Source organism: Penicillium rubens, assembly GCF_028828025.1.
Source record: "Penicillium rubens strain IBT 27055 chromosome Unknown utg000001l_segment0_segment0, whole genome shotgun sequence".
In the NCBI taxonomy this organism is placed as follows: domain Eukaryota; kingdom Fungi; phylum Ascomycota; class Eurotiomycetes; order Eurotiales; family Aspergillaceae; genus Penicillium; species Penicillium rubens.
In genome coordinates, this window is record NW_026890599.1 from 3,875,354 (window position 1) to 3,902,336 (window position 26,983).

Below are 26,983 nucleotides of genomic sequence, written 5' to 3' on the forward strand. Positions count from 1 at the left end.
GGTTTGTAATGTGGCATTTCAAGCAGTATTCTTCGTTTCGTTACCTCCTCCTTTGCTGGACGTCTCTGTCATGTATCTAGCCAACGGTTCAAATATGTCGTCAATAGTATGTTAGTATATATGGGCTTTTGGTCTCTATGTTTCTGTACGTTACCCAGGTAGATATCCATCCATTCCAAGGTTGTTATAGTGGCTTTGTCAACGTCCACGGGTCGTTCTGTGACCAAGGTTTGTAAGGTTAGACTTAAGCTTCCCAATGCCGAGGACAAACCAATGAGAGACACCTAAAAAGTGGACCAGCCAGGCAGGGCGAAAAGGAGAAGGCACCTAGTATTCACCGTCTTCACACCATGATATATTCTTTGTCTACAGAAATTCTTTTGGCTATTTTAGAATGCCTGTCCCCGCTTGATCTTTTCTCCGCTTTCAGAGCCTCGCCAATCTTATACCGCACCTTCGTCGCCTACAAACAACATCTTCTCAGGCATACTATTCGTCATTCCATTCACGCAGCATGTGCGGTGGACATCTATACCGCGCTAGACGCCCAGAATGTTCCCAAACTTATCAAGTCCGGCGAAAGCATTGCCAAAGTCAAGGCCGAATGTTTCTCGCTCTTTACCACCGATCGCACCCGTCGGCGTCAGAATATTAACCAGTTCAGCGTGGATAATGTGCACCTCGATACGTTGTTCTACCTCCATGTCAATATTGAACGCCTAATCGATAGCTATTGCCACTGGTCGCTGGGCAATCTGAGCTCGCACCATGAAAAACCAAAACCATTCCAAACGACAACCCTCCACCCGAGAGCAAACTTGTCACCTACTGAACAGGCCCGTCTTCAACGGGCATTCTATCGATGCGAAATATACGCGAGATTCCAGCGCGTCTTACACCTCCTTCCCGACAAGAGTGCAGCCCTGAATTTCTCTCAGATTGTTTTGAGCTTCGTCTCGCAATTCACCCTCTATGAATTCGAAGAGATTATCTGCATACAACAATTCCTCGCTCAATTCATCAGGTCGCTTTGCGAAAGAGTCGAAGATGATTTCATGGCTTCTTATTCACTCGTCGGTTCTGAGGGCGCGGGCGTCAAAACAGAAGCTTCGGGAAATGCAGTATCAACCAAAGATCAAGATCTTGGTGACCTTTCGTTCTTCACAAAAGCATACCGAGACACCCACCATTCGGGCCATGTAAAATACCTTATATCCTGTGGCCTATCGTACATCGTACGCTTGAGTCTCATGGAACCGCAAGCCCTCAAACACGCCATGCTCAAATCAGACATGGACTCGCGCGAGAACACCGTCACAGACTTCTTTTCCCAGGATGGACTAGATATCACATCGTGTGACGAGGAACGGCAGAATGTCGTCCTCAAGGGTAAACTGGTTTCCATCCCCTGTGATGAAGTTAGCAGCTGCAACCTAGGCTGGAAATGGGGCACGAGTTTTCACGACTTTGTCAAGCCTGATAGTCCTGCTATGTTCGATTTGCGGAACCAGGGCTATGTGTTCTGGGATCAAAAACGGCTACAGGAATCGGGTCTCGTGAATGAGCCGAATGTAGTTCGTGTTGGGGCAAATTATTTTCCGCCTGGTAACAGGGGTCCGTTTATGAGGCCGAGTGTTGAGGAGAGGCTTGGTGGGTTATGGGTGGATTCTGAGGCGAGTAAAGTGAAAGATGAATAGATGAGTCTTTCTGTGTAGTTTTAAACATAATTGACACCAAATACCCAGCTAATGATGGGGTTCCCCGTTAGCAGTCGATCCTCGATTGCACACGAAGTAGGTTCAAGTTCGCTTGGAAGTATGACGGGAATGATAGGAAATACCTAGGGAGAGGAGACAGACATTAAATGTTCTCTTTGGCATCGTTTCCATCCTGGTTATCCCCCTGTCCCTGCTTCTCGGCCTCTGAGCCTGCACCAGGAGTAGCATCATTTTCATGGCTACTTATTTGGGACTTCAGCCAATAGAAACGGCGTCGGGCCTGTTTCTCCGAGATACCTTCGCATTTGCCAACGGCAGCGTAGTCAATCTGTAACACAGTGAGCAAATGCTGGGGGGGATCAGATCACTACTGAAGATGGCTGACTCGGACACCTGACTGAGTAAGGCAGTGTAGTAGGAACTCGTGATTCTTGTCGAAACCTGTCGCAGGCCGTCCCCGCTTGACAGGGGCTTTCTTGGGCGTATTGCTCGAAGTCATGGCGAAGGGTATCGAGATAACTCTGTGTGGAGATGAAGTGGGTGTATGGAGATTCTTGTTTGTGACTCTGAGAGAAGCTGGGGACGAAAGAACCCCAAATGGAAACAGAGGAAATCTCGCCTGGCCATAGTTACCTAACGGCTCACTCATCTGATGTAAACATATATTCCAAGGTTGATCTGGAGTTACTATGACATAACGGTAAAACACTCATACTATGTATGTGGCTTCGAGTGATGCACATTATCCACTGAGGTAGACCAGGGAATCCTTACGAAGGATATAAAGGGTACATACTCGAGTCAAAATACGGGAACAGCCTACGCACATACACCACAACGCCAATTAACGGCAATTCGGCACTCAAAAATGGCAACCTTGGACAGTGATAGAAATACTTCGACAATCTATGGTATATTTCGGTGATATGTACAAGATACATCCCTAAATGACACGGGAAAAGACATAAAACATCAGGGCCGGCCCGGGACCCGCTACGGCCGAACCTCCCCAGAAACGACTGCCTACATATGTACCTAGGTAGGTACAAGGTATTGAGACATTACTTGCAGCTTGTTCCAGCTCTCTGAGAAACTTGGAGGTCCTGAGGCACATGGGCGAAGAATGTAAGACCTCGGGGGCACCTGGACAGGGTTGTTTATTGGTGGGCTCGGGCCTCAGGTACTGGTTGTTCCCCCTCCTTTGAGGCCTCACTTTCTTTGTTTACCTTCTGGGCAGTACTTCCCAACCTCCTTTCCAATCCCATCCAGTATCAATCATTCCAACCAACTATCCTTACAGATATAGACGCTCACCGTTATCATGGCACCACAAATAACCAGCTGGGATGACCTCAACAAAGTATGGGAGCAAGGCAATGATGAGACAGGAGAAGCCCAACAAACATCTTTCGCCTTGTTCGACAGCAACGAAAGCTTTTATTATGGCATGCTTGAAACTCCCAAAGCCGAGATTACATTTGATCAGGTCACCAAGGCCCTCAGCAGCGTTCCCGATGAAGAAGTATTCACACGATGGCCGGCTCCTGGGATCGAGTTGATACAAGCCCCAGCAACACTGACTGAAGATCTCTACATCAAGCGACCAGATCCAGAGATGTACAAAGTGTTGAAGGAACACAATGCATTGTCCCAACTCTCAGCAGCCTTGCTAGCAGAGGCTGAAGTCCTACAGTCGCTGTCTCAGAACCCGCACCCGAACATAATCCGCTATCACGGCTGTCGGGTTCTGCGGGGATACTTCATGGGGATTGTCATTGACAAACATCCATACGATCTGCACGATCATCTCAAGAACCGAGTTGGAACAATTGAGAAGCGGTCTTTCATTGCTGCCCTTGAGTCGGCTCTCCGTCATCTTCATACACGTGGATTGGCCCACAACGACCTGACTCCCCAAAACATTCTGGTGAGTAAGGAAGGCATGCCTATTTTGACGGATTTTGGCGGATGTCAGCCTATTGGGACCTATTTGAAGCATATTAGAGGGACCCCCGGGTGGATAGATGGAGAAATCAAGGACCACAATACATCGAGAAAAGAGCATGATGTTTCTGCTTTAGCCAAGATCAGCGCGTGGTTGGATAATCCAGTGTTTGACGAATGATCTATTTTGTCTCTGTGAAGAGTTTAACTTGGTCTCGTGCGTTATACATTTAGCAGTATCTCGACGTTTCTCTATCAGATCTATAACCAACAGCTTCTCGCATCTCTATAAAAATCAACCCTCTCTGCCACACGCTTAGCCCGATCCAAAGAACCAGTCAGACACAATGACCGCAATTACTGTTACCTACTATGCGTTAGCTGATATTTCTCAGGTACAGTCGATGCCTCGTCTTACTAGTGAAATATCCACACCAGGACTCACAATGAGATCCAACGCAGGGCGATGTCCCACTCCACGGTTCATCTTTCTCAAAGTCAACCTTTTATTGTGGGTGATACTCTCGCGCAATTCTGCGATCCTCCTATCCCCATCCACAACATCAAAGAAGGCCAGCGCCTCCCCGTGTTTCTTAACTGTCAGCGTGAACTGCTTATCTTCCTCGCTTTTCCTGTCTTCGGCCGCGCCATTTCGAAACGAGAAGACCAAGTTGATGCTATTCCAAGTCAACTTCGGTGTCGCCTTCGCTATGGTTGCGTCACTGATTTTGCTCCCGGGCAAGGTGACAACCCAACCCAAAGGATTTGAAAACGGCTTCGTGTGGATATCGAACAACGGTAACCCAGATGAGTCGCGAAGTTCTCGACAGGAGCGACCATTGTATTTCCGACCAGTTGCCGTGAATGCGGGAGAGCCCTCTTTGTCCGAGATCTTATATGCATGATCCGACTGCGGATCACCATGTGGCTTGAGGAGTAACGTTGTTCTCTCCGTCGCGAGATGTTCTAATCGAAATGCGACTTCTCGGTCTGGTGCTTTCAAGGCATAGCGTGGTGCAGAGCTTTTTGGTGTGATCCCACGGTTCATTCGGGCATTGGTGTATGTGGCTCTAGACATGGTTCCGAATGAGTGATAGGTTCTAGGGAGTTTCTTTTGGTGCGATGTGGTAGGCTTTTATCCCTGGGGTATTTCACGCTTTACGATATGGTACTTTGCGGCAGGGGGCCAACGCCCGATGACGGCAGTGCTTGAACGCCCAGTATAATTCGCGCAATCTACATTGTGGATCTTTTACCTTGTCTCGAGACCTGGTTCATGATTATTGGTCTTTGGATTCTAGTTTATTGGGATGCCTCGGGGTTGGGGCCAATGAGGCTTAGCTTTGGGGCCAAGTTTCATAGGGAGGAAAGTGATAATAGGTGTTGGCTGATCTCGTCCATTGTAGGCCTTTATTCCGTAGTCAACTTCAAAACATATAAATGAGGTGGAATTTTCTCGGAAGGGTAAGCTTGAAGTAATAAATCTCGCTCGTTCGTACATATATACAGGTTATTTCTCACGAGCAACGTGGATATCAATTATAGTAACCTGTATGCCGTTGAATTCAATCAACTTTTCCAGAAGGAACTTCCCTTATAAAGAATTTGACGAAACATCAATATGCCATTCGATATATAAATCTGTCGGCCACCAGTCCCGAGTATTTCGGATCTCTTCCGACAAGTGACAAATGGAAAGTCCTTCGTTTGGTTAATCTGTATGTTCTCTCCCCTCTTCTCCAACCTCCCCTAGTCTGTTTGCTCAACATGTCTGTACGTCCTATACACATTGCTGTCCTTGACACCGACGTTCCTTGCTACCCTGTCTACGCCAGACGAGGATTGTACAGCTCACAATTCAAATTTCTTCTCACTGCGGCTGCAGATCGCATCAATGCAAGCGAATACCACCAGAGCAGAGGGCCTCTAAGTGTTCACATCACTGCATTCGACGTTGTCGGGGGGTCATTCCCACATCTTGAGTCCTTACGAGTCAGCCGTTGGTTGCCGACGGAAAATCGGCCCCCTGGCTTCCCAGGACCTGTTGATGCAATTCTGGTCACTGGAGCAGCGGCCGCAGTATATGACAACCTACACTGGATCGCAGGCTTGCAATCTTTCATTGAGAGGGTGTATGCCAACTATCCTATGGTCAAAATTTTCGGGTCTTGTTTTGGACATCAGCTTATAGCTCAAGCCCTGCTCGCAAGTGACAAAGGCTATACGTGCCAAGGATCCTCGTTCAAAATATCTGTCGAACCTTCATCTGATGGCCATGAAATAGGCATGCACCCTATCACCTTGAACCCGGCTTTCGTCTCCAACTTCCCGCCTCTAGCTCGGTTTACTCCAGAACAGCCACTCCATATTCAGATAATCCACGGCGATGCCGTGATATCTTCACCAGAAGACACACCACTTCCCGAGAGAAAGGGGACGATGTTACCTGAACCGTGGCTCAATATCGGTAGCAGCCTTAAATGTCCAATCCAGGGCCTCTACAAGCCCGGCCAGGTTCTCACATTCCAAGGACATTTTGAATTCGATGCGTTCGCAACTGCTGAACTATGTCATCAATTTGCCAGACAATTCCAATGGCCTGAAGACTTGCTTGCCTCGTATCTAGAAAACATCAGGCGCTCTGTTGTGCCTGGAAAAGATGATGACGACTCCAAGACAGCAGCGGAGGCGGTCCTTTTGTTTTTCGCTGGGGAAGACTGCACTTCGAGCGCAGATATCAATCCATCCTCATGTTGATTGTATTATTCAACCTGGAAGTGTTTGATTCTCCCCGATTACTCGACTGCGGGGCCCTCGGATATCCAGGCCGACGTCCCCGCAGCCTCGGGTGAACAGCCGATCCGTGCAGTCCACGTTTTTACACCCGTGACTAGAATATGACTATCAATATCAGTATCAAATATCAAATATCAGCTGTACGCGGTTCTTCTGCATACCATGACAGGCTCCAATCCGCGATCTACCAACGCGTAAGTGCGCAAGGCGTCTGCATCTCCGGCTGCGGGGGATCATGTATGATAACAACTAGACAGATGCGAAACGTGTCGAAGACGCAAAGTAAAATGTTCCGGTGATAAGCCCTGTCGTGCTTGTATCAAACACAATTGGGAATGCAATTTTGGTCATTCTGGTCGCAGACGGTTCTCTGAAGCGTATGGTCATGCCCATCGTAGGCTCCGGCCAGTCTTGCTGACTATCAACTAGTCAAGTGAAACATCTCTTGGAAAAGGTCCGAACCTATGAGGAGCAGCTCAGCTCTCGGTATGTAGGGGGTCCAGCCTCTTCATTGCCTTCTCCAGTAGCACCAGATGAGACTCCAGGCTGTCAATCTGCGCAACGAAGTTCTTCAAGACCTGGGAATACAGAGCCCCATAATCAGAGGCAAGATGAGATATTATATCCCGATAATGATCCTGCTATAAGTCCGGGTAATTTGGCGTCGCCTTCTTTCTCCTGGTCTGCTTGCGAATACGAACTGACTCTACGTGAAGCAACGGACCTGACCTCCGGGCCTGCATTCGAATCTCAAGTCAGATCGCTTCTTGACAGGTCACATTCCAGTGACCGCAGCTTCCATGGATCTACTTCAAACTTTCAATATTGCGCTGACCGATTACCCCAGTGGACATCGGTCAAAGAGCTCGTTGACAATGTTGCCGGAGTATCTTTCCCGTCCTTGGAGGAATCGCGGCACTTGCTTGATCAATTTCTTTTTTATCTTGGCGTGAGCCAGCACTTCTTTGACCCGCGATCTTTCTCAGACGATCTTACATTGCTATTCCAAAGCCCAGATACAAGGCAACAACAGATAAACTCTCCTTGGTTCACAGAATATCTTCTGGTCATGGCCATGGCAAAACTCATGGATGTAAAGCATCCGACACCACAGACCCCTGGCACAGACCTGTTCGCTGAAGCCTTGAAGCGTCTTCCTCCATTGCATCATATGGGTGGGGAAGGTGTCATCGCTGTCGAGGTACTGACTCTGATTGCTACATATCTGCAGTGGTGTGACCGTAAACATGATGCATATCTCTATGTACGTTATGCAAGGTCCACCATGTTCTTACACGGTATCATTGACATGTGGTAGATTGGACTCGCACTGCGGCTTGCTATTGCTCTTGGGTGCAACCTACGGGTAATCGACCAACGCTGCCTCCCTTCCCAGAGCGCCCACAGATTAAGACTATGGTGGACAGTGTACATGCTCGATAGGTAGGTTATTTTTTTGGCAATTTTAGTGGTTTTGAAATCAACTTACGCTTCCAGGCGCCTCTCTTCGGGACTCGGACTGGCTGCAGGGGCTGATGAACGACAGCTACGCACTGAACTCCCGGGGAACGCGATGGGGTTCCAGTCACCAGTTGCCCTTAGTATCAATGTTCGTATTGCGCGCATCACTGACGATATAATGTCGAGTAAGCTAAAGCCCATTCCAAGGTTGAGCCCCGAACTTCGTGCTAAAACACCTTAAACAGCTCTTTATGGCAATAAGTCAATCACCCAAGTGGAACTGGTCCAAAAGATCCAGCAAATTCTTCAAGAACTGCATGACACAGGCCGGTCATTTCCTAAGTCTTTGATGTTGGACTTCAATCGACCTTTGCAATCGGTAAGTCGCACAGGCGCATCGTTATACTTAATGCTTTTCCAGGTGAGACTATCCCCAAGCAGAGCATATTATGAGTTTTATTTTTGACTCATTGTCAGGCTATCATCCTGTGCACACGGCCAATATTACTTCAAAGAGCTCGGTTTGAAGCCCAGAGCAAACAACAGTCGCAGTCACCTGATCCAGCACCCAGCATGCTGCTGCGTCTGTGTGATACATGTGACGAGGCAGCCACCAGAAGTCTCGCAATACTTGAATCACTTCGTCGCCAGCAAACAATTCGTGAGTCTTCCCTGTGCTCTAGTTAACGGATACTTCCCACCAAATTCTGTTTCGCATGTTCGTCAAGATCAAGAGCTAACACATCACCCCAAGCCCGTTATGGCTTTTTCGATCTGGATGCAACATTCTCCGCTGCATTTGTTCTGGTTATGGTAGGTTTCTTGGACAGATCACAGAGCCAACCACCACCAGCACTTGACCGAGCATACAGAGTGCTCCAGTTTCTATCACAGTCTGGAAATCTGGCTGCCGAGAGACGCCTTCAGGATATTGCACGATCTTGCTCGCATGTTTGGCCGAACCACTCTTTCAATGCAAATGCCTCGCACAGCGATGCAGGCCCACACGAAAGGACCCAGACGTTTGCAGCAAGTCCAGGCTCGAGACAAGATGGGTTGATGACCTGCTCGGGCTCACCACCATATATGGCTGTGGCCTCAAGTGGTCGGAGTGTTCATCAAGATGAGATCAGTTTACTTGAGCCATGGTCTAATATGGATGTTCCAGACGCGACGTTTGATATGCAAGGAGACTGGAATCTAGATTTGTCCGGTGAAGCAGAGGGGATTTATTCCAGTTTCCACAATCCGACATTACCACTCACCGGCGTTGACTATATCGACTGGTTGGAGATCGAGAAAGTATTCAATGGTCCAGACTCTTCCGCGACACAACATCGTGCACCTTGAAGAAGTTGCCTCTATCTCTTACCACAGCGCAGGGAGCTCTGAATCTTCGTGAATGTTAATCCCCTCCAATGTGAACAACTTCATCCGGCTTGTGCGGTTCGCTTGTGTACAATGGCAGGCTGTCATAGTCGTCAAAGATCAGGTTTCAAAGCCACCCTTATTTTTATGTCCAAACGGAGTGTGCACCTTCTCAATACACTCATCCAGGGAAAGAAAAGCTCTTGTATTATCCAATATTGAATGTGATTCTTAGCGACCTTGGGCCATTCGCCACATGTGTTGTACCTGGGTATCACCAGGACTCTCTACACATGTAGCCGACTTTCTCTTGCAAAGAGAGTCAATTTAAGACTCGATTGTCCTGCTTCTCTTGAAAAAGAAAAACCAAGTAATCACTGTTGACGGAAGTGATCCTCACTCTCAAGTTTGTATTGGTCCCGCCGACCTTGTCTTCCATCACGTGATGTTACCAGCATCTCACCGTTCCTGTTCCTCGCCGGCAGGCTGCATAGTAGTTGGAGTCCGACCGTTACGTGTTTCGTCGCGTCAGGCATTTCGAGCCGAGCGTCAACTGTCAAGTTTGGTGCCCTTTCGAATCCAAATCCCTCACGGTGTCAAAATCCCACCGCCAGATCGTCTGAGAGCTTCCCCGCAATCGCGTCCCTCGCGCCGAACGATGCCCACACTCGCTGTGTTCCCACGTGGGTGAAGACAGCAGTTTACACCAGGCTCCATCAGGTCGGCACATCGAAGAAAAGAGAGATAACACAAGATAACAACGGCATTGGAGTTGGACCTGAGAGGCCACTGCAAGGATGGAGGCCGATTGGGATGAGCTGTCGCGTATTCCAATGCCGCCGCCGAGCCCGCATGCTATGCCCACCGTGGCAACGGCGACGGCATTTGACGATATGATGGAACTTTTATGGACAGGCAACGAATATGTGAGTGCTGACGTCGGGACGATTTCGCAGGCGGGACGCTGATGAGTGCGTTCGATTCCTCAGGGCAGGGTCTCTTCCTTTTACGGGCCTGAGCTGCAACGTTATACCTCTGTTCGTGCCCATCCAGTTGCTGAAGGTTCAGTACGGCAAATAATATTCCACGAAAGAGGTGTGATATCGCTATCATCAAAGAGTGTACACATGATTACCCGACGGGGCTTGACACAGTGGCACCTTACTCACGATGAAATGGTTGACCTCCGTTGCATGAGTTTCACCGCCCAAACGAATCGAATTCTTGTCGCCGGATCCCAGCGCGTGATGTTCACTGTAGATATTGATAAGGGCACAATCGTCGATAAGCTGCCCACCGAGCACGGCTACACGATGATGAAAAAGAGTCGATATCTCTGCGCTGCAACAGATACTGGATCAGTCAATGCACTCAGTCTCTCAGACTTCAGTGTTGTCAAGTCGTGGAAAGCTCACGGAACAGGTGTTAATGACATGGACGCGCGAAATGACCTACTGGTCACCTGCGGCTTCTCAGTCCGCCACCTTGGATCCCCAATCGTGGACCCTCTAGCCAACGTTTATGACTTGAAAACCTTGACACCTTTACCTCCGATTCCGTTCCATGCTGGAGCAGCGTACGTGCGCATGCATCCTAAACTTCACACCACCAGCTTCGTGGCTTCACAAACAGGTCAACTCCAAGTGATAGACCTCATGAACCCCAATTCGGTCAACTTGAGACAAGCCAATGTGTCACTTGTGCTTGGCATTGACCTGTCACCATCAGGAGAAGCATTGGCTATTAACGATGCCGAGTGCTCCATCCACCTATGGGGCTCTCCGACGAAGGTTCATTTTAATGAATTGAGCAAGGAGACAGAATTTGCCGATGTCCCTACACGATCCCCTCAAGTGGATTTGTCCCCCGAATCTCCGTTGAACGTGGTTGGTATGCCTTATTATCACGAACGTCTCTTTTCAGCATGGCCAAGTCATTTGGTTTTTGAGGTTGGCAGTCCGCCAGCTCCGTTGGATCAGTCCATGTTGCCGTATTTACGCCCCGCAGAAATGGGTCACCATGCTCCAAACCCAAGAAAGACTCGTCGATACCAAATAGAAAACACTCGCGCACTGACCACGGCAGAGCCCGCTCTTATTGCACCGAAGTTTTTGAGTGAAAAGGCTCGGGACTACAGCAAGTCAGACGGCTTGGTTGGCGATGCCGCAGAGGCATTGGCAGGGGCGAAGATCAACGGAGAGAGCGATGACGATCCATTACTTAAATATAGCAATGTAGAGATCAAATACAGCCGATTCGGTGTAGATGATTTCGATTTCAGGTACGGCCTTTCCTCCCAACTCATTCACTCCTCTTCGCTAACGTTGTCTACAGATTCTACAACAAGACCTCATTCTCTGGACTGGAGACTCACATCTCAAACTCCTTTACCAATTCTCTTCTCCAGCTTCTCAAATTCATCCCGCTTTTCCGAAATCTCGCCCTGAATCATGCAGCCGGATCGTGCATATTTGAACACTGTCTGTTATGTGAATTGGGCTATTTGTTCGATATGCTTGAAAAAGCGAGCGGACAAAATTGTCAGGCCACGAACCTTCTCAAGACATTCAGCAGCTTCCGAGAAGCCTCAAATCTGGGTCTCCTGGAAGAGAACCTTACTAACAAATCGCTCTCAACTGCTATTCAAGCAGTCAATCGATTCTTCCTGACTCAAATAGCTCAAGACTTCCGGATGATTCAACCTAGTTCTGAAGACCTCGATCAGCGCTTAGCCACTATAGCGTCTGAGTCTATTCGGTGCATGTTCTGCCAGAACGAAATTGTGCGCCCTGGCAATTCACTCGCCAATGAGCTGATTTACCCGAATATTGACATCAAACACGCACGACGGAACCCGCTATTCCGCTTTTCCAATATCCTACGTGCGAGTATCGAGCGAGAGACACAAAACCGAGGATGGTGCAATTATTGTCGTCGTTATCAGCAAGTGACCATTCGCAAGACCATTCACCGCATGCCTTTGGTCCTCATTCTCAATGCCGCCCTGACCAGCCCTATCTGTCGTCGGCTTTGGGCAATCCCAGGGTGGTTGCCGGACGCCGTTGGTGTTCTCGTTGATGCCAATGGACAAGTGATGTGCTTCGAGGGTGATGATCTTCACCTCCGAATGCAAAATCAGACACCAGGGCTGATGGTATATGATCTGGTTGGCTTGGTTGCGGAGATCGACATCCCGGAACATCAAAAACCCCATTTGGTGTCTTTCGTCAATGTCTCCATCTCAGGTTCTGAGTCCCAAGAACAACCCAAATGGCACCTCTTCAACGACTTCTTGGTCACGGAGGTCGACAGAGATGAAGCACTCCGATTTACACAGCCTTGGAAACAACCTTGTGTCCTGGCTTACCAAGTGAGAGATCCGCGCCATGTCCTCGACGACTCTTGGAAGAACCTCCTCGACAAAACTTTGCTATTCCGAGAATGGTCTTTGAAGTAAGTTTTGAAATGTGATTACGTTTTGAGATTGAATATAAACGCTAACAGTCGTGTTCTTGTAGTGGGGGCCGTCAGGTTGAGTCATGTCACACTCTCACCGAGGAGGAAATGCCACAGGCCGGTACACCAGTCGCATTGGATACCGAGTTCGTTGATCTAGAAAAAGCTGAGATTGACGTGAAGGCGGACGGGTCACAGGAAATGGTGCGTCCCAACAAGAGCGGGCTGGCCCGTGTTTCAGTCTTGCGCGGTATGGGTGTCCAAGAAGGAGTTCCCTTTATTGATGACTATATCACCATTCGCGAGCCAATTGTGGACTATGTGACACAATATTCCGGCATCAAGCCTGGTGACCTGGATCCACGAACCAGTGAACACAATCTTGTCCCACTCAAGGTTGCCTATAAGAAGCTTTGGCTGCTTCTAAACCTCGGATGCGTATTTGTTGGTCACGGACTAGCTTCCGATTTCCGGAAAATCAACATTCAAGTGCCCAAGGCACAAACCGTGGACACACAGTACCTCTTCTTCCACCCGGGGAAGAACCGGCGTCTCAGTCTCAGGTACCTGGCCTGGGCTGTCTTCAAGGAACATATCCAAGAGGAACCTGCCCCCGAAACCGTACAAGGTCATGATTCAATTGAAGATGCTCGTATGGCTTTGCGTCTCTGGAAAAAGTTCCAGGAATATGAAGACGCAGGTATTGTGACACAAATGCTTGAAGAGATCTTCCGCGAGGGCTCGAAGTTAGGATTCCGCCCGCCTCCTAAAAACGGAGGCAACATGACCGTTCTCTCTCGACCTGGCACTGCTGTCACGATGCAGAATGACAGCGGTCGCAACACCCCGAGCACCCCGGACACACGGTCCGTGGCGCCCGTCCCCCCAACCTCGGCCGCACCCATTGTTGGATCCCCCAGCGCTCCTACTACCCCTCGTCAGGCTTTCAGGCGATCGATTGCCTTGACCCCGAGTAATGGGAGCTTTGCTGGACCTGGTGCCGGTGACTTTTTTGGAGGTAGTCCACTTAGATGAATAAATACTTTTACCTTTTATTTATTTTTCCATGTGGCTTTTGGCTCTTGCGGCATCATATATGGATGCATGTCGCAAGACCTCAAACCGTTAGAGGTGATCAATTCACCTTTCGAATAGACAAGGTATAGGTACTTGCTAACTCCCAAGGTGCCAGGGTACCACCTCGGCAATCCTCAGGTTGGCTTGGCGTGTACATAAATCGCCCCCATTTCCCCAGCTCGACAAGTCGACAGAGGCATTTTGATCGGCCAAGACATCCGGGGTACTCTCCTCGAGCGGAGTATTTAGATGCAAAGATGTTCCACGCGGCAAATTAAGGGGGGGGTCCGTATGTCTCCTCGCATAAACATGACTATACATCAGCGCCCAGCCGGCTTGTTTTATTCGCCCATATAAACAACTTATAATCAAGTTACAATTAAATGCATGGAAAGAATAGTCGGCCAGGGAACATTGATGCTTGGTCTTCTAGTAGTCTAGTCCATTGAGTACATCATTTAACCTCGCCTGGCTCAGACAAAGTTGACTCTGTTCTTCAAAGTACCAATCTGCGACACGCTGATGTCCATGAGGTCTGATTACCAGGTCTATAAACCGAGGGGGCTTGGGCCCATTACCATCGCGTATGTATTGTCAGCGTGGATCATTTAATACTTTTCAAATACGAATATCGATGTACCTCCAGGAGTCCCTGTCATGGGAATAATTCCTGTCTGCAGGGTGGTGCCCGTCGACAGATAGGAGACTAGAGCGGAAATGGCTCCGCAGAGCCACTTGAAGACACGACGGTTACCTAGGTACAGTCCATAAGCTGCCTTTTGGATACCGCCTTCCTAGAAAGTTCCGCCGCCTGCTTAATTTGTCCTAAACAGTCATACCGACCATACATCTGGGTCTTTGATTGGTGGGACTAGAGCAGGCAGAATAGAGGTGCTCAAACTTACGTAGGTGTGGACTGCCACTGTATTAGGAAGGCGGTGAGGAAGGCGGTCTGGCGTATTGATCCTATATTACGGTTCCTTCGTCGTCACTGACGAACCCCTCGTTCATTACCCCACCTCCTAACGCCGTAATGTCGCGACACCGTATTAAGGATGTCGACTACGACGATGATGATTTCTATGACGATGACGACGAACTCGCTGACCCCGAGGAACAGGAGTTCTTGCAACAGTGTACTACCGCTGTTTTGCAACAGCTCCGTGCCGGGCAACCGTCAGTGACCGCCACGAAAGAAGAAGTCCAAGACGCATTGTGGCACTACTACAATGATATCGACAAGTCGGTCAATTATTTGAGGGGTATGTTGAATTTGCGCTGATATGCCAATTTCGTCGTATTGCCTATCGCGGGTTTCCGCGTTCAATTGTTTGTTTTGATTCGGCTAACCGAGGTTCTGCATGCAGGAAAGAGAGAAAAGGAGGCTGCGAAGCTGCAGAAATCGAAGATCCAACCAGGTAAGCAATGTTCATGGGATAATGGTTCTCCCAAAGTGTCGTCGCTGGGCTCGGGGTTTGGGCACAACATTATCTTGCGCGCCACGATCATGAGTGCTACTGTTTCTTGCAAATGAAAATGTGTGTATCTGGTGCAAATACGCCCCATTTGATCTATAGAGAGTCGACACTGATGCCATAGAAGTTTGAACAATGTTCTAACAGGTCTTCCAGTGCCAGCATACCCTGCTCCTCCCTCTACCGCACACTTCTCGGCTGCCGATTTCTTTCGCGATTGTCCCTGGCTCAACATTCCCTCTCATCGGAAGTCGGAGATCTTGATTGAGCCGCTTTATCCACGTTTGGGGCTCTTGGGTGGTGCACCGGAGAATGGTGGAAAACTTTCCAAATTAGCCGCCCTAGCTGCAGCCCGGAAGAAGAAAGAGGGCGAAAAGGCACCATCTCTGTCGGAGACTCCGACTCCATCAACTCCCAAGCTCGAACAACCAACGCCTCTCGATCACTCGGGTACATCGCGTTCCCTTCGTGACAGGCTTGCAGCTAGCGGGAGGTCCACACCAAAAGCTCCAGAGGGTCCTGGGTCTCTTCGTCGTTTGGCAACGCCAAGCGCCTCTTCACATCCGATACCGAAACGGCCCGAAGCCGAGACCAAAAGGCCATCAGTGCCCGAGCTTTCCGGATCAATGCAAAGGGTGGTGCTTGAGGCGAAAGAAGAACCAGAACCACAGCAAACAATGCCTACTATTCGAGCCTCGCCCTCGACATTTGCCAGCACTATCGTTGGCGCAGCAACTGGTCCGACAGCAGCTGAGCCCAGCCACTTACACTCCACCAGCTCAGACCTGTTGAGGATCTATGGACAGGATCATGCTGAACCTTTTGACTTTGCAGCACCCAGCCCCGACGATGTCGTTCTCAATGCACAGAACGCAGCGAAAGGTTTGGCGATCCGCAGGAAGGCTTAAAGGCAATTGCCTAATAATATGCAGGTATGAAATCGAAATCAGCGGCAACGAAATCGGCAGCGGTGAAGAAAGGCCAGTCTGATCTGGCAGATGGCGTGAAGGAACTCTCAGTGGAAGATAAAGTGACTGTCAAGAGCAAGAACCTTGATGTGATATCAGAGTACAAGAAGTCCACCCGCAAGCGGTCCGCAAACTTTGTGGTTATTGGTAGGTCAATGTCCACTAGCTAGAAGGCGCGGGCCTAGGCTGACTCGTATCCAATATAGGTCACGTTGATGCAGGAAAGAGCACTCTCATGGGACGGTTGTTAGCAGATCAAGGTGCTATCGACCAACGCACTCTTGATAGGTATCGGCGAGAGGCCGAGAAGATTGGCAAGGGCTCATTCGCGCTAGCCTGGGTCCTAGACCAAGGGTCGGAGGAAAGAGCACGGGGCGTGACGATAGATATCGCCACCAATCAATTTGAGACAGACAAGACAGCCTTTACCATTGTGGATGCACCAGGTCACCGTGATTTCGTCCCGAACATGATCGCTGGTGCCAGTCAGGCAGACTTTGCTGTTCTGGTCATCGATTCTAGTGTGGGCAGTTTCGAGTCGGGCTTGAAGGGTCAGACTAAGGAGCATGCTCTGCTGGTGCGCAGCATGGGCGTTCAAAAGATTGTGGTGGCTGTGAACAAGATGGACACTGTGCAATGGGATCGTGAACGATTCGAGGAGATTGAACAGCAGATCTCCGCGTTCTTGACAACTGCAGGCTTCCAGGACAGCAACATTTCGTTTGTGCCCTGCTCAGGAGTTCTCGGAGACAACATTTCTCGACGGACTAACGATCCTCATGCGTCCTGGTACAAAGGTCACACATTGATTGAAGAGCTGGAAACGTCGGAGCCATACACACATGCCCTCGAAAAGCCTTTGCGTATGACTATTGGCGATGTCTTCCGAGGTGGCGTGCAAAGTCCGCTTTCCATTTCGGGCCGTATCGACGCAGGCAGCTTACAGATGGGCGACCATATCCTGATCATGCCCAGTGGTGAAACAGCAACAGTGCGCAGTTTGGAGGTGGACAGCCAGCCGAGTGACTGGGCCGTGGCAGGTCAAAACGTCGTTTTAAACATCGCCAATATCGACCCAATTCACCTCCGTTCCGGCGACGTTGTCTGCCGTCCTTCCTCCCCCATTCCTACCATCACTTCTTTCACCGCCAAGGTACTGGCCTTCGAACACCTGATGCCCATGCAAGTGGATGTGCACCGTGGCCGTCTACATGTACCTGGTCGCATCAGCAAGCTGGTTGCCTCTCTGGACAAAGCATCAGGAGCGGCTATCAAGAAACGCCCTAAGATTGTGGGTCCGGGTGTCGTGGTGCGTGTTGTGGTTGAGATGGATCAAGCTGTTCCTCTGGAAGCACCGACCAGGGTTGTCCTGCGCGCGGGGGGCTCAACAGTGGCTGCTGGTTTATTAGAATGAGCTTTCTTAATCAAGATACATCTCAGTCGTGGATGCTACGATTTCTCCTTGGTAACACATTATTTGACTAGATTTTCGGTTATTAATCACCCATGCCCGATATCCAAGAAACAGACCAGACGGTGAGGGTCTGGGTTTTATTTTTTCTTTGGATGATTTCAGACATAAAGGATTTCAAGCCCAATTATTGAATAGATTATTGAAAAATTATTGGACTGTGTTGCACGAGTAGTGCGATTAGAGTTGAGACTCATAATCTGTATAGACTTACTATCTACGGAGTACAACCTTAGATAGGTAGATCCCTAGAGTATGGTGCTCTGTGCCAGCCCCCCTACAATATAGTCGCCCCTACTAGGGAGATCCCCGGCCCAAATATAGGCCTATAGTAATACCTCGCATCCATGGATGCTCTAGATGCCACTTGTCATGATCAATGAACATCAATTTAGGCCGTTGCAATTTATTCTGTAGCGTAGAAGCATGTAGCAACACGTGGTCGGTGGCAAGGACATGAGACCACCGGGTAAACTTCACTAACATTTCTTAGATCGCGCGAATTCCCTGAAGGGGCAAACATTCGGCCCCTTCTAGCAAGTTCGATCATTTGGCAGTTTTTGATTGGTGGAGGCCTTGAGTAGTCCATGGATGGACCCCTGCCGCTAGACTACTTTAGGGAATATAATACCTGTTAAAGAAGGCGGTGTGGCTGCAGGGCGGTTTCTGAGTCAGCCACTGCCGAACGAAAGCCAGCCAATCAGCGCACGAGAAGTGACCTGAACTGGGAAAAGGCCAGCATGGCCGCTGGGCCGTATCCGCGTACAAGAAGTCCTCTTCCTTCGATTCTTCTCCTAACCATTCTCTCATTCCCTCACTTCGCCCTGGGTCCCTTTCCCACATATCATCGACTAAAATAAGGGTTCATAGAGTCAAACACGCCTTGTGTTTACTCGTCTGCGCAGCTGTTTAGAGCGGCACGCGCGAAGCTTCATAACGACAGCTTCTTTGTCTTCGTGTTGAAAAAGGACTTCGATCCGCCTATCTATACATACACATTTCACAATGGCTCGCCTATCCGCACGCGATGGCGCGTCCAAGCCCTTCGCCTGGACCACCATCTTCTACCTGCTCTTCGTCCTCGTCGCCCCTCTGGCCTTCTTTGGAAACACCGCCCACGCCCAGGAGGAAACCTCCCCTGAGACCTACGGCAATGTTATTGGTATTGATTTGGGAACCACTTACTCGTATGTCGCCCCAGTCTTGAGACCATTGATGGTGAATGAGACAGCTTGCTAACTTTCCAATACAGTTGTGTTGGTGTGATGCAGAATGGCAAGGTCGAGATTCTTGTCAACGACCAAGGAAACCGTATTACCCCGTCCTACGTTGCTTTCACCGATGAGGAGCGCCTCGTTGGTGACGCCGCCAAGAACCAATACGCCGCCAACCCTGAGCGCACCATCTTCGATATCAAGTAAGCTTCCTCTACACCCATCGCAGCAAGAAATCATCACTAACACATCGCAGGCGTATGATTGGTCGCAAGTTTGATGACAAGGACATCCAGAAGGACGTCAAGAACTACCCCTTCAAAGTCGTCAAGAAGGATGGCAAGCCCCAAGTCAAGGTCGATGTCAACCAGTCCCCCAAGACCTTCACCCCCGAGGAGGTTTCCGCCATGATCCTGGGTAAGATGAAGGATATTGCCGAGAGCTACCTGGGCAAGACTGTCACCCACGCCGTTGTTACCGTTCCCGCCTACTTCAGCGACGCCCAGCGTCAGGCTACCAAGGATGCCGGTACCATCGCCGGTCTCAACGTCCTCCGTGTTGTCAACGAGCCCACCGCCGCCGCTATCGCCTACGGTCTTGACAAGACCGGTGACGAGCGCCAGGTCATTGTTTACGATCTCGGTGGTGGTACCTTCGATGTGTCTCTTCTGTCTATTGACAACGGTGTCTTCGAGGTTCTGGCTACCGCTGGTGACACCCACCTTGGTGGTGAGGATTTCGACCACCGTGTCATGGAGTACTTCGTCAAGCTGTACAACAAGAAGCACAACACCGATGTCAAGTCTGATCTTAAGGCTATGGGTAAGCTGAAGCGCGAGGTTGAGAAGGCCAAGCGTACTCTGTCTTCCCAGATGTCCACCCGTATTGAAATCGAGGCTTTCCACAACGGCGAGGACTTCTCTGAGACCCTGACCCGCGCTAAGTTCGAGGAGCTTAACGTTGATCTCTTCAAGAAGACCCTCAAGCCTGTTGAGCAGGTTCTCAAGGACGCTAAGGTCAAGAAGTCCGAGGTTGATGACATCGTTCTCGTTGGTGGTTCTACCCGTATCCCTAAGGTCCAGGCTCTTCTCGAGGAGTTCTTCGCTGGCAAGAAGGCCAGCAAGGGCATCAACCCCGATGAGGCCGTTGCCTTCGGTGCCGCCGTCCAGGGTGGTGTTCTCTCCGGTGACGACTCTATGGTTGATGTCGTTCTCATGGATGTTAACCCCCTCACTCTCGGTATTGAGACCACTGGCGGTGTTATGACCAAGCTCATTCCCCGCAACACTGTCATCCCTACCCGCAAGTCGCAGATCTTCTCGACTGCTGCCGACAACCAGCCCACCGTCCTGATCCAGGTGTTCGAGGGTGAGCGCTCGATGACCAAGGACAATAACATGCTCGGCAAGTTCGAGCTGACCAACATTCCCCCCGCGCCCCGTGGCGTTCCCCAGATCGAGGTTGCCTTCGACCTCGATGCCAACGGAATCCTTAAGGTCAGCGCCTCCGACAAGGGCACCGGCTCCTCCGAGTCTATCACTATCACCAACGACAAGGGTCGTCTCTCCCAGGAGGAGATCGACCGCATGGTCCAGGAGGCCGAGCAGTACGCCGAGGAGGACAAGGCCATCAAGGGCAAGATCGAGGCCCGTAACGGCCTTGAGAACTACGCCTTCAGCCTGAAGAACCAGGTCAACGACGAGAACGGTCTGGGTGGCCAGATCGACGAGGATGACAAGCAGGCCATCCTCGACGCCGTCAAGGAGGTCAACGACTGGCTCGAGGATAACGCCGCCACCGCTACCATGGAGGACTTTGAGGAGCAGAAGGAGCAGCTTTCCGGTGTGGCTTACCCCATCACCAGCAAGCTGTACGGCTCTGCTTCTCCTCCTGATGAGGATGACGAGCCCCTTGACCACGACGAACTGTAAAATTATCTTTTGAGGCATTATTCATGGAGTTCCACTTTTTTTTCTCTTGCTTGAGTCCCCTTTTGTGTTCGAACTTACACGGGACACTGTTTGTGTCCCATCCAACTTTTAGGCCTGGTTGTTAAAGGCCGGCTAAGAATACAATACAATGATACCTTGCATTCTTTATAAAGATAGTTACGCAGTATAGTGCGTCGCTAAACTGGTGTGACCACCTACATATGTGTACGGTACTTTATTTGGTTAACTACATATAACAGTGTCCTGTTACCGTATGGCCAAGCTATGAAGAAGTGAAACATATAGAGCTAGAGTACTGCCATTCCCGCATGCAAGTGACGATCTTCGGGTTTATTTGTGGCTAAACAGCATAAACATTGATTTCCGGTACCTTTCTCATATAGATGATACTACACTGCTCATCAATATCCTGGACCTGTCAGTCACAGCTTTCTCCTACTTGACACTGCCTGGCATCTACTTGATGTGAGCTGACACAATGATATTGCTAGGCTTGTCAGTGGTATTTTCTGTCTTAATGGGATAGCTTACACTCCTTTCGGCGATGATATTACCTACAGACATGAACTGCCTGATCAGTGGGAACGGATTCCGTCGATTGCATACTATCAGTAATCTGCCCTTCACCTTCACCTCAGGACGGAATCGCTCAACGTTCATACTCGGAGCATCAACAATCGGCCGACCACCTGGGCTTGCTTCCGGTAGATGAGCGGGAAGATGAAAGGTCAGGGGATGCACAATATTTGAGCTGTATTCACTACCAGGTCGAGTGGGGACTACTCTGAATAACTGGCTTGTGACGAAGGACACAGAACATTGAAAGACAATATAGGAAGATGGAGGATGCAAACAATTGTCCTCCAGAGGGCCCTTCGCAGCTTTTTCATATCCAGAGCAGTCAGATGTAGGCGCGAGTACCGTACGACAGCTCCTGTGACCATGGCGTACCATCCAGATCATGAAGGAAATTGGTGTCGGGAGGTTAGGTTGAGAAATGAAACGAGCCATGTTAGGCAGGTTATGCAACGTTCAAGAACGCAGTGATTCATAGAAGGAACGCTTTGTCGAAGATTCTAGTTCTAGCCTTACCTAGGTAGCGACTTTGATGCGGATAGATCCGGAGATTGAAAATAGAAGCTGACGACATGGCCCACATCCCCTAGGCAGCAAATCCTATAAGGCTGCTTTTTGGGCTAGTTTCAGTCTAATAATAGACGAATTTGTCGAGCCTGTTTTGGAACGAGAATTAGATTTTATGAAAAACAAATAATGAAGAAACATGTAAGAAAATTCCCTTTCACCATCCTATAGCCTTAGCTATTCTTCACACGATAGGCTGACTATCACCACTCACTATGCACCCGTATATCCCCTTTCCTGGGTCTCCTAGAGCGCAAAGCGTCACTAATATATCTCGACTAACATTCTCGCGGCTACCGTTCCACTCCAATGGCTTACGGTGTAACCGGGCATCTTCTCACCATCAAGACATGCGTTTATGGAAAAAGCCATACCGCTCTCTATATCCAACCGCGTTCAAATCCGATACAGTAGCATAGATGCAGATTTATAGTCAGCAAACGGCATCCCTTTCTTCACACTCTATACTAGAACGGTGCATTGGCGTGGCACTGGTTCCATGGCTGCATTGTTTGTCTCCTTACAGTAGAAGACAGTCGGTTTGAATCCGCCTTCTCACCTGCAGGAATCCCCGGTTCCCGACACTAGTTCGTCAAGTTGGATACTATACGAACTTGAACCAGGTAAGATGATCGCATGACTGACATGGACTTCTTGGTATGGACCAGTCAAACCAAGGGCATGTTGGCCCCAAGTAGGATTACAACAACGAGGGCACCTTGTGACGGATGATGACGGATAGAGAGAGCCTCGGGTCTAGCGGGGTACATCATCTTCCATGTTCAAGCGGGGTACGCATAGATGGCTTGGACGGCACCGGCGACCCGAGTCGCGGAGAAACCGGTTGAATCTTCGATCCCAAACCGACGAATGCCTTGATTCTGGGAGGTACTTATTCCACACCGCTGAAATCATTATTTGCCCCACGTGGAGAATCATCAACAATAGCTCTAGCTAGTGTTGAGACATTGGCGGGGTCATGGAATGTAACGCTATACATTGCGATGTCTTTCGTCTTTAATGCGGAGAACATGCGGTGGTGGTGATGCGCATGTCTCACCTACCACTCGAGTTGATTGGCCGTGGGACAGATTCCGGGGCGGTGGCCTGACAATCCAAGACATGGAATAGGTGCCATGTCTTAGATCAAAGGCCTCTCGGATATACTCCAACGGTACATCATCGGCACTATATCGATGATGTACTATCTGTGGTCCGAGGAGCAGACCTATATAAAGACCGCCAATTCCTTCCCTTGTCGGGAGGAAAACAGATAATCCAAGCTTCTATTGCAAAACCAAAGAAATAACCATGAAGACCTCCCTGATCACATTTGGTGCCCTCCTCGGCCTGGTCTCGGCCCAGAATGCTGTCGTGAACAACCACTGTGACACATCCGTGTATGTGCAGTCGTTCCCGTTCGATGGCAGCGCCCCCGGCCCTCTCACGACCGTTCCCAAGGGGGAAACATTCTCCGAAAAGTTTAGAACATCTGGCTCGGTACGTTACTCTGTCATATTCGGTCTGCGGAATACTCCATATAGCAAGGAAAACTGACTGGAGATGGAATGTGCAGACCGTCAAGATTGCCAAGACAAAGACGCTGGATAAGCCTCTCTTCTTTGGCTATTCGTTCTCGTCCAACCCGGACTACGCGTACTGTGAGTGCACCCAATCTGTCTATCAGCTAGGGATCTTTTACTAACTGCGTCCTTCTTCAAGATGAACTGAGCACGGAATGGGGCAACCCCTTCGCAGCGAACCCTAACTCGCTCAGTCCCGGGGACGGCTGTGAGGTCTTTGACTGTGCGGCCAATGATGCCGCCTGCTACAGTACCCCAGCTCATAAGAAGGTCTATGGGTGCCCCCAGCCAGTCACCCTGACGGCGGACCTGTGTCAGTAACTATGTCGCCTACACTCTGGAATGTGGTAGGGACATGGGGGCAGCTCTCTGTTTACATATCCTTATTCCAACCTATCGCAGCCCGTCCCAAGGATAATTATGTGCGAGAACGAGACAACCATTTGTCGTGACACCAGTATTATGTGGGGGACTATATATAATCATAATGGAAATACCTACCTAGGTATGCATTCTTTTTGATCGTACATACTTGACACTATACCGACGTAGCTTGATACCCATGCCATGTCATGGGATATACAAAAAGTAGTTACCTCTTTCTCATTTAAGCATTAATAATTGTGATAAATACGACATCCATTCTACATAGGTATCATACTTGCTGAGCCACAAACGCCTGAATAGTCTCCGCAACAACCTGATGATCATCCTCCTGCCTCAGCCCACTAACAACCACAACCCCAATAACCCCATCAACACCCTGCACCCGAATCGGGTACCCACCGCCATGGATAGCATACTCATCCGCAACAGCACCCCCATTGGCACTCGGAACAGCATACTTCTTAACAAAAGCAGCCTCAATCTGGTCCGCCGAGGCCCCAGCCGCGAGCCCATTAATGGTCTTTTGTCTCATAGCCCAGCTCGAGATACCCCAGCGGAGCACGGTGTTTCGCTTCCGTCGCACCCAGTTCTCGTTGTCTGGGATCGTGCCGCTCTCCGTCGCCGACTGAAACACCACGTGGAGCGGGACTCCCCCGCTGAGCGCAATGGAGATCAGGGCCGGTTTGCGCTGTCCGTTCGGGAGGCGGAGGATTCGGTCCCTTAGTGCATTCCCTAGTTGCCATGCAGTTTCTGCTGTGAACGTGCGGAAGACTTGTTCGGTGCTTGTTTCTTGCGCGATTAGGACTTGCGGCTGTTTCTTGGTTAGCCTTTCGGGTTTTTGGCTTGGGAGCATGGGGACTCACGTCCGTGCTGGGTGCGGAAAGAGCCATGATTGATGTGAAGATGGGATTTGAGGTTTAATTGGTACTTAGGTATGTATGTACATAGGTGAAGAAGAGAAATCGAGGGCAACTTTGGGGGTTGGCAATTCCATGTGGGGTGAAGGGGGTGGACCTTCCTTTGGTCGGGTCGGTGACGTCGAAGTCCATAGACTTGTATTCCTTGGCTATACTCCATATTGAATTGAATCTCGAGGATCTCTCAACATCCAGATTCTATTTATGGATTCTATCAAGCTCGATCCTCACGGAAATGTTCCGATATGCATCGGCAAACCTACCGAAAATACCCCTCGCTTGAACAATGTCTCCGCATTCCAATGTACAATATGCATCTTTCTTCATGACACTTTCAATAACTTAGGTCCAAATGCCACCCAAACGAGCCTGCGACACCTGTATCTCCCGCAAAGTGAAATGCAGCGGTTCTTTGCCCTGCGATACCTGTCGCAGTGCAGTAAAGCGGGTGCGCTGTACGTACCTGAGGCCTGCGCACAGGAGAGGCCCGAAATCTCGGCGAGTAGCAAGCCACCAAGAGACCGACGTCCCAGATATTCAACCTACAGAGGACCTGCAAAATGATCAAGATAAATACATGAAAAGCACTAGCGTTGTGTCAGTTTCTTCATCAAGTCCAGCCTACAGCCCCCAATGCATTCCAAAGACAATCCTTGCATCGGTTATCCGTCTGTATCAGCAATATTCATACAGCGTCTGGCCTGTGGTTGATTCGAAGCCCTGTTAGAGAGGCTCGATGATATATATCCAGGAAGAGTTGACTCCAACGCTGGAAACACTTCCTGTCTCATCATGGCCCTCTGTGCCGCGACGATGGCTCAGTTGCATCTTGATCCCTTGGTAGATGGATCTCGGACAGTGGATAGCACCACAATGGCCCAGGCTTGCCTGCAATTGCGCACAAGCTGCGATAGCCATGGGGCAAATCTGAATGTCAGAAGCGTTCTGATGTCTTTCTTTTTGCATGTGTACTACGCCAAAGTCAACCAGCGAAATTCGGCAATGATGTTCATCCAAGAGGCCATGACCGGAGCTCGTCTTCTGCGATTGAATGAAGATTTTTCATATGAAGAAGATGACTTGATTGCAAACAAGGTCCTGGTATTCCCGTTGCTTTGGGTATCAGAGAGGTAGGCTAACCTCTGAATTGCAAAGTAACTTATTGACTATCCACAGAGGTTATTCATTGCACCTGGGGCTTTCTACCTCATATATTGACCTCCCTGAATCAATAGATCTTGAGACAAGTATGAACGCTGATCTTCATGCCCAAGGGTTGCTAGAGCTCGTCAAGCTCTTCATTGTGTTTAATCAAATCTCGGTACAGCGCAACTCGCGTCCTGGGATCACCATGGCTACACATCTGACCGACACCGAGACGAAAGTTGCCTCACTATGCTTCAGTATGGCTAATCATATTTCAACCCGAACGGCAGACTACCACATCACACGGGAGTGGATGAGGACCATTCTCTGGCAAGAGGCACTCAATATGGGTCTACTGTCTTCTTCAGCGTGTGCATCTGTCTTGGCATTTGGATTTCCAGTGCAAGTTGGCCGTGCATTACTGCAGGCCTTGCGGGGCTTCAGTGAGACGGACTTGCTCCCATTGGGACGAGACCAGGCTAGTAGCCTCGGTATAAAGGAAATGCAGGCTGTGGCTAACGTCCTCTTGCAGTTACTGAAATGCTTTGAAGTCACGAACACGCTGGCAGACACAGTGCTTCTGTCATCGCATAAAATAAGTTCTCGGCTCGAGCTAGGACCGCATGACTTTCTGCATGCGTTATACCAGAAAATCGTGCCCTTTCTCGAGCAGGATACTACGTTGAAGTCAATCCTTCGTGCTAAAACCGCCGAAGCCCTGATCGCAGCTCCAGCTCGCCTGCTGACAATACAGGAGGAAGATGCGGGCCTGCACGCAGGCGTAAATGGGCCTTGTGGTCAGGCTCAGATTCCCGGGTACATATCGAACAGCGAGCTTGATGAATCGACACCAGACTTCTTGGATTGGCTACAGCAACCGGATCTTCAGATGATCTAGTATCAATCT

The 26,983-nt window shown here is 49.7% G+C and overlaps 12 protein-coding genes across 12 annotated transcripts; 9 read left to right on the forward strand and 3 right to left on the reverse strand.

Moving 5' to 3' along the window:
* Positions 1 to 350: 350 nt before the first annotated feature.
* On the forward strand, positions 351 to 1,697 carry N7525_001500 (uncharacterized protein; the record flags this gene model as incomplete). Its single annotated transcript, XM_061211925.1, has 1 exon — positions 351 to 1,697. The coding sequence occupies one exon, from the start codon at positions 351 to 353 to the stop codon at positions 1,695 to 1,697; it is 1,347 nt and encodes a 448-aa protein (XP_061071151.1).
* Positions 1,698 to 1,860: 163 nt separating this feature from the next.
* On the reverse strand, positions 1,861 to 2,217 carry N7525_001501 (uncharacterized protein; the record flags this gene model as incomplete). The annotated part of the gene is made up of 2 exons (XM_002557850.2): positions 1,861 to 2,046; positions 2,104 to 2,217. The coding sequence occupies 2 exons, from the start codon at positions 2,215 to 2,217 to the stop codon at positions 1,861 to 1,863; spliced, it is 300 nt and encodes a 99-aa protein (XP_002557896.2).
* Positions 2,218 to 3,039: 822 nt separating this feature from the next.
* On the forward strand, positions 3,040 to 3,843 carry N7525_001502 (protein kinase family protein; the record flags this gene model as incomplete). Its single annotated transcript, XM_061211926.1, has 1 exon — positions 3,040 to 3,843. One exon carries the CDS (start codon positions 3,040 to 3,042, stop codon positions 3,841 to 3,843), a length of 804 nt encoding a protein of 267 aa, XP_061071152.1.
* Positions 3,844 to 3,978: 135 nt separating this feature from the next.
* N7525_001503 (uncharacterized protein) lies at positions 3,979 to 4,740 on the reverse strand (the record flags this gene model as incomplete). Its single annotated transcript, XM_002557848.2, has 2 exons — positions 3,979 to 4,029; positions 4,081 to 4,740. 2 exons carry the CDS (start codon positions 4,738 to 4,740, stop codon positions 3,979 to 3,981), a joined length of 711 nt encoding a protein of 236 aa, XP_002557894.2.
* Positions 4,741 to 5,429: 689 nt separating this feature from the next.
* Positions 5,430 to 6,419, forward strand: N7525_001504 (type 1 glutamine amidotransferase; the record flags this gene model as incomplete). The annotated part of the gene is made up of 1 exon (XM_061211927.1): positions 5,430 to 6,419. The coding sequence occupies one exon, from the start codon at positions 5,430 to 5,432 to the stop codon at positions 6,417 to 6,419; it is 990 nt and encodes a 329-aa protein (XP_061071153.1).
* Positions 6,420 to 6,620: 201 nt separating this feature from the next.
* Positions 6,621 to 9,269, forward strand: N7525_001505 (fungal specific transcription factor domain-containing protein; the record flags this gene model as incomplete). Its single annotated transcript, XM_061211928.1, has 9 exons — positions 6,621 to 6,652; positions 6,888 to 6,944; positions 7,107 to 7,722; positions 7,777 to 7,901; positions 7,956 to 8,104; positions 8,165 to 8,298; positions 8,397 to 8,580; positions 8,674 to 8,732; positions 8,814 to 9,269. 9 exons carry the CDS (start codon positions 6,621 to 6,623, stop codon positions 9,267 to 9,269), a joined length of 1,812 nt encoding a protein of 603 aa, XP_061071154.1.
* An 815-nt stretch (positions 9,270 to 10,084) lies between these two features.
* On the forward strand, positions 10,085 to 13,778 carry pan2n2 (poly(A)-specific ribonuclease; the record flags this gene model as incomplete). The annotated part of the gene is made up of 4 exons (XM_002557845.2): positions 10,085 to 10,213; positions 10,277 to 11,568; positions 11,622 to 12,740; positions 12,806 to 13,778. 4 exons carry the CDS (start codon positions 10,085 to 10,087, stop codon positions 13,776 to 13,778), a joined length of 3,513 nt encoding a protein of 1,170 aa, XP_002557891.2.
* A 1,075-nt stretch (positions 13,779 to 14,853) lies between these two features.
* Positions 14,854 to 17,677, forward strand: N7525_001507 (putative translation elongation factor EF-1 subunit; the record flags this gene model as incomplete). The annotated part of the gene is made up of 5 exons (XM_061211929.1): positions 14,854 to 15,082; positions 15,188 to 15,238; positions 15,452 to 16,177; positions 16,228 to 16,410; positions 16,470 to 17,677. The coding sequence occupies 5 exons, from the start codon at positions 14,854 to 14,856 to the stop codon at positions 17,675 to 17,677; spliced, it is 2,397 nt and encodes a 798-aa protein (XP_061071155.1).
* A 1,062-nt stretch (positions 17,678 to 18,739) lies between these two features.
* On the forward strand, positions 18,740 to 20,879 carry bipA (Hsp70 family ATPase KAR2; the record flags this gene model as incomplete). The annotated part of the gene is made up of 3 exons (XM_002557842.2): positions 18,740 to 18,921; positions 18,987 to 19,151; positions 19,205 to 20,879. 3 exons carry the CDS (start codon positions 18,740 to 18,742, stop codon positions 20,877 to 20,879), a joined length of 2,022 nt encoding a protein of 673 aa, XP_002557888.1.
* A 2,475-nt stretch (positions 20,880 to 23,354) lies between these two features.
* N7525_001509 (uncharacterized protein) lies at positions 23,355 to 23,947 on the forward strand (the record flags this gene model as incomplete). The annotated part of the gene is made up of 3 exons (XM_002557840.2): positions 23,355 to 23,543; positions 23,620 to 23,704; positions 23,766 to 23,947. 3 exons carry the CDS (start codon positions 23,355 to 23,357, stop codon positions 23,945 to 23,947), a joined length of 456 nt encoding a protein of 151 aa, XP_002557886.2.
* Positions 23,948 to 24,281: 334 nt separating this feature from the next.
* Positions 24,282 to 24,903, reverse strand: N7525_001510 (DUF967 domain protein; the record flags this gene model as incomplete). The annotated part of the gene is made up of 2 exons (XM_061211930.1): positions 24,282 to 24,824; positions 24,877 to 24,903. The coding sequence occupies 2 exons, from the start codon at positions 24,901 to 24,903 to the stop codon at positions 24,282 to 24,284; spliced, it is 570 nt and encodes a 189-aa protein (XP_061071156.1).
* Positions 24,904 to 25,722: 819 nt separating this feature from the next.
* N7525_001511 (putative C6 transcription factor) lies at positions 25,723 to 26,974 on the forward strand (the record flags this gene model as incomplete). The annotated part of the gene is made up of 2 exons (XM_061211931.1): positions 25,723 to 26,060; positions 26,107 to 26,974. 2 exons carry the CDS (start codon positions 25,723 to 25,725, stop codon positions 26,972 to 26,974), a joined length of 1,206 nt encoding a protein of 401 aa, XP_061071157.1.
* Positions 26,975 to 26,983: the final 9 nt, after the last annotated feature.